The sequence below is a fragment of the Amaranthus tricolor genome, chromosome 12, assembly GCF_026212465.1.
Source record: "Amaranthus tricolor cultivar Red isolate AtriRed21 chromosome 12, ASM2621246v1, whole genome shotgun sequence".
Lineage (NCBI taxonomy): Eukaryota > Viridiplantae > Streptophyta > Magnoliopsida > Caryophyllales > Amaranthaceae > Amaranthus > Amaranthus tricolor.
In genome coordinates, this window is record NC_080058.1 from 24087207 (window position 1) to 24092939 (window position 5733).

At 43.1% G+C, this 5733-nt stretch overlaps 1 protein-coding gene across 1 annotated transcript; it reads left to right on the top strand.

Annotated features, from left to right (window-relative positions):
- The first annotated feature begins 2545 nt into the window (after positions 1-2545).
- LOC130828719 (uncharacterized) lies at positions 2546-4399 on the top strand. Its single transcript, XM_057694679.1, has one exon. It carries the CDS (start codon positions 2546-2548, stop codon positions 4397-4399), a length of 1854 nt encoding a protein of 617 aa, XP_057550662.1.
- Positions 4400-5733: the final 1334 nt, after the last annotated feature.

Here is a 5733-nt window from a genome sequence, read left to right on the forward strand (position 1 = left end):
GCCCAACATCTTCCACAAACTCCTCCAAAAATGGCTTAGGAACTTACTGTCTCTATCTGAAACAATAGTTTTGGGTATGCCATGCAATCTCACAATTTCAGCAAAGAACAATTTTGCAATATGTTGTGCATCATCTATCTTAGTGCATGCAATAAAATGAGACATCTTTGAAAATCTATCTACAACAACCATTATAGCATCTTTTCCCCTTCTTGTCTTAGGCAAAGCCATCACAAAATCCATACTAATGTGTTCCCAAGGCTTGTGTGCAATAGGTAAGGGTATATATTCCCCTTTGTGAAAAGTTACCTTAGCCTTAAGGCAAGGCTCACATTTTAAAACATGTTTGCCCACTATGCCAAGCATCTTGGGCCAATAGAAGTGTTTAGCAAGCATATCTAATGTTTTCTATATTCCAAAATGGCCTGCTATGCTTCCCTCATGCACCTCTTTTACCAAAACAGATCTGAGGGGAAGCTTTGGTATCCATAACCTATTACCCTTGAACAAAAAGCCTTGGTGAATGCTAAATAATCCTTGAGGTCTGTCTTTGCAAGACTGATAAATTTCAGAGAAATCAGAGCAAGCAGAGTATTGATCTTTGATGAATTCAAAGCCTAAAATCCTAGATCCTACTATCCCAAGCAAGCTGTGCTTCCTACTAAGGGCATCTGCTATTACATTGGTCTTTCCCACCTTGCATCTAGCTGAGAAATCAAACGTTTGCATGAACTCCACCCACCTAGCATGCCTACTGTTCAGTTTGTGCTGGCTATTGATGTGCTTCAAGGACTCATGGTCTGTGTGCAACACAAATGGTTGAATTCTTAGGTAATGAGACCAGTGTTCAAAGGCCCTAACAATTGCATAGAACTCCTTATCATAAGTGGAATAGTTCAGCCTACTGTGGTTTAACTTTTCACTAAAGAAAGCAATAGGTCTCCCTTCTTGAACAAGCACAGCTCCAATCCCTACCCCACTGGCATCACACTCCAACTCAAATGGTTTGGTAAAGTCAGGCAGCTTCAGGATGGGGGCTTTGCACATCATTTCTTTGAGGGTTTCAAAGGCCCTTTGAGCAGCAGGAGTCCATTCAAACCTCCCCTGTTTGGTACACTCTGTTACAGGTGCTAAAACAGAGCTAAAATTCTTTATAAACCTTCTGTAGAAAGAGGCTAAGCCATGAAAAGATCTTACTTGTGTCAAGGTAGTGGGTGTAGGCCATTCCTGTAGAGCCTGTACCTTGGCAGGGTCAACTCTCACTCCCTTCTTCCCTACAATGTACCCTAAGAAACTCACTTCAGGTAGGAGGAAACTACACTTCTCAAGCTTAGCATAAAGCCTCTGTTTTCTCAAAACTTCAAATAATTTGTGGAGGTGTTCTATGTGTTCTGTGACTCCCCTACTGTAAACAAGAATGTCATCCAAATAAACTACAATGAACTTTCCTAAAAAGGGTCTAAGCACCTCATTCATCAGCCTCATGAAGGTGCTAGGAACTCCAGTCAAGCCAAAGGGCATCACAAGCCATTCATAGAGCCCATACTTGGTCTTGAATGCAGTTTTCCATTCATCTCCCTGTTTCATTCGTATTTGGTGGTATCCACTTTTTAAATCTATCTTGCTAAACCACTCTGAACCTCCCAACTCATCTAGAATGTCATCAATCCTTGGTATAGGAAACCTATACTTAATGGTTATATTGTTCATGCTGCGACTGTCAATGCACATCCTCCATGTACCATCTTTCTTTGGTACTAACAAGGTGGGTACAGCACATGGGCTTAGACTTTCCCTAACATAGCCTCTTTGAATTAGCTCATTGACCTGTCTCTGTAATTCCTCAGTTTCCTTGGGGTTGGATCTGTAGGCAGGCTTATTAGGTAGGCTAGCTCCTGGAATAAGGTCAATCTGGTGCTCTATGCCTCTCACAGGGGGTAGACCAGGTGGTAGGTCACTTGGAAGACTCTGTAGCTCAGGGGGTATAGAGGGCTGATTTTGTATTTCTTTCATGATCAACAGGTATAGCTCCTTTCTGCTTTCAATCTCCTTCTCACATTCCTTTCTAGTCATCAGATGTATAGGTGCCTTAGCTGGTTTAGGGGGAACAGCCCTGTGTGGGGGCAGGGGAATCAACTCCTTCTTTTTCCCATCATGTTTGAGGGTGTAAGTGTTGGTGTAGCCATTGTGGGTAGTCTTTTTGTCATATTGCCAAGGTCTCCCAAGCAATAAATGGCAAGCATCCATGTCTAAGACATCACACATCACTTCATCAACATAAGTCCCTAAGGTTAAGCTCACTAAGCACTGCTTGCTCACTGACCCACTTGCTTTGTTGTCAAGCCACTTCATCTTATAAGGGTGAGGGTGAGGCTTGGTATCCAGATTCAGCTCGGTCACTAATTGCCTGCTCACACAGTTGGTCACTAATTGCCTGCTCACACAGTGGGAAAGGTTGTATGTGCTTTGTGACCCCCATGAGACTGAAGAGATGAGAGTGGGAAGGTTCATAGCTGGGCTAAGGGAGGAAATCAGGGATAGACTTATGACTACACCTGACCTCACAGTGCACATAGCCAGTTTGCAGGCTGTTGAGATTGAGAGACAAATCAACAGGGCAACTCATTCCCAAACCAGAGGCACAAGGACCTACACCCCAAGGAATGCAAGCACCATCCCTGCAACTAAGAGGGACACACAGAATAGTGGGTTAAAGGCTAGTACTACCAGAGGAGACCCCCCTACCAACCCTAAAGATGTGGTCTGTTTCAAATGTAATGGGAGGGGCCATTACAAAAGAGACTGCCCTAATGCAAGAGCCTTCACCATGAGGGAATGGAATGAAATTAGGCAGGACACCAAACCAAAGAAAATTTTAGTGGCTAAGAATGGGCAGGAAGAGGAGATGTACCCTCCAAATTTGAGTGATGATGATGGCACATACATAGAAGATAAGGAGGGGAAATGGCACAGGTTTGAAGGAGACACAGAAGAGGAGGAGGAAGATGAGGACCTAGAAAGAGTGATGCCTGAGGAAGAACATCTTAGCCTAGTTATTAGGAGGAGCTTTCACACCACACCCTTAGCCAAGAGATCAGACCAGAGGGAAAATATATTCCAAACCAAGTGCAAAATACAGGGGAAAGTGTGTGATCTTATTATTGACAGTGGGAGTGAGTCCAACTGTGTGAGCAGGCAATTAGTGACCGAGCTGAATCTGGATACCAAGCCTCACCCTCACCCTTATAAGATGAAGTGGCTTGACAACAAAGCAAGTGGGTCAGTGAGCAAGCAGTGCTTAGTGAGCTTAACCTTAGGGACTTATGTTGATGAAGTGATGTGTGATGTCTTAGACATGGATGCTTGCCATTTATTGCTTGGGAGACCTTGGCAATATGACAAAAAGACTACCCACAATGGCTACACCAACACTTACACCCTCAAACATGATGGGAAAAAGAAGGAGTTGATTCCCCTGCCCCCACACAGGGCTGTTCCCCCTAAACCAGCTAAGGCACCTATACATCTGATGACTAGAAAGGAATGTGAGAAGGAGATTGAAAGCAGAAAGGAGCTATACCTGTTGATCATGAAAGAAATACAAAATCAGCCCTCTATACCCCCTGAGCTACAGAGTCTGCTTAAGCAATTTGAGGATGTTTTTCCAAGTGACCTACCACCTGGTCTACCCCCTGTGAGAGGCATAGAGCACCAGATTGACCTTATTCCAGGAGCTAGCCTACCTAATAAGCCTGCCTACAGATCCAACCCCAAGGAAACTGAGGAATTACAGAGACAGGTCAATGAGCTAATTCAAAGAGGCTATGTTAGGGAAAGTCTAAGCCCATGTGCTGTACCCACCTTGTTAGTACCAAACAAAGATGGTACATGGAGGATGTGCATTGACAGTCGCAGCATGAACAATATAACCATTAAGTATAGGTTTCCTATACCAAGGATTGATGACATTCTAGATGAGTTCGGAGGTTCAGAGTGGTTTAGCAAGATAGATTTAAGAAGTGGATACCACCAAATACGAATGAAACAGGGAGATGAATGGAAAACTGCATTCAAGACCAAGTATGGGCTCTATGAATGGCTTGTGATGCCCTTTGGCTTGACTGGAGCTCCTAGCACCTTCATGTGGCTGATGAATGAGGTGCTTAGACCCTTTTTAGGAAAGTTCATTGTAGTTTATTTGGATGACATTCTTGTTTACAGTAGGGGAGTCACAGAACACATAGAACACCTCTACAAATTATTTGAAGTTTTGAGAAAACAGAGGCTTTATGCTAAGCTTGAGAAGTGTAGTTTCCTCCTACCTGAAGTGAGTTTCTTAGGGTACATTGTAGGGAAGAAGGGAGTGAGAGTTGACCCTGCCAAGGTACAGGCTCTATAGGAATGGCCTACACCCACTACCTTGACACAAGTAAGATCTTTTCATGGCTTAGCCTCTTTCTACAGAAGGTTTATAAAGAATTTTAGCTCTGTTTTAGCACCTGTAACAGAGTGTACCAAACAGGGGAGGTTCGAATGGACTACTGCTGCTCAAAGGGCCTTTGAAACCCTCAAAGAAATGATGTGCAAAGCCCCCATCCTGAAGCTGCCTGACTTTACCAAACCATTTGAGTTGGAGTGTGATGCCAGTGGGGTAGGGATTGGAGCTGTGCTTGTTCAAGAAGGGAGACCTATTGCTTTCTTTAGTGAAAAGTTAAACCACAGTAGGCTGAACTATTCCACTTATGATAAGGAGTTCTATGCAATTGTTAGGGCCTTTGAACACTGGTCTCATTACCTAAGAATTCAACCATTTGTGTTGCACACAGACCATGAGTCCTTGAAGCACATCAATAGCCAGCACAAACTGAACAGTAGGCATGCTAGGTGGGTGGAGTTCATGCAAACGTTTGATTTCTCAGCTAGATGCAAGGTGGGAAAGACCAATGTAATAGCAGATGCCCTTAGTAGGAAGCACAGCTTGCTTGGGATAGTAGGATCTAGGATTTTAGGCTTTGAATTCATCAAAGATCAATACTCTGCTTGCTCTGATTTCTCTGAAATTTATCAGTCTTGCAAAGACAGACCTCAAGGATTATTTAGCATTCACCAAGGCTTTTTGTTCAAGGGTAATAGGTTATGCATACCAAAGCTTCCCCTCAGATCTGTTTTGGTAAAAGAGGTGCATGAGGGAAGCATAGCAGGCCATTTTGGAATACAGAAAACATTAGATATGCTTGCTAAACACTTCTATTGGCCCAAGATGCTTGGCACAGTGGGCAAACATGTTTTAAAATGTGAGCCTTGCCTTAAGGCTAAGGTAACTTTTCACAAAGGGGAATATATACCCTTATCTATTGCACACAAGCCTTGGGAACACATTAGTATGGATTTTGTGATGGCTTTGCCTAAGACAAGAAGGGGAAAAGATGCTATAATGGTTGTTGTAGATAGATTTTCAAAGATGTCTCATTTTATTGCATGCACTAAGATAGATGATGCACAACATATTGCAAAATTGTTCTTTGCTGAAATTGTGAGATTGCATGGCATACCCAAAACTATTGTTTCAGATAGAGACAGTAAGTTCCTAAGCCATTTTTGGAGGAGTTTGTGGAAGATGTTGGGCACTAAACTATTGTTTAGCACCGCTTACCACCCACAAACGGATGGCCAAACAGAAGTCACTAATAGGACTTTAGGTACTCTGCTCAGAATTTTGGTAAAGGACAACAT

Excerpts from the sequence above, each read along its gene's own strand:
- LOC130828719 (XM_057694679.1), top strand. The coding sequence starts at position 2,546 with ATGACTACACCTGACCTCACAGTGCACATAGCCAGTTTGCAGGCTGTT.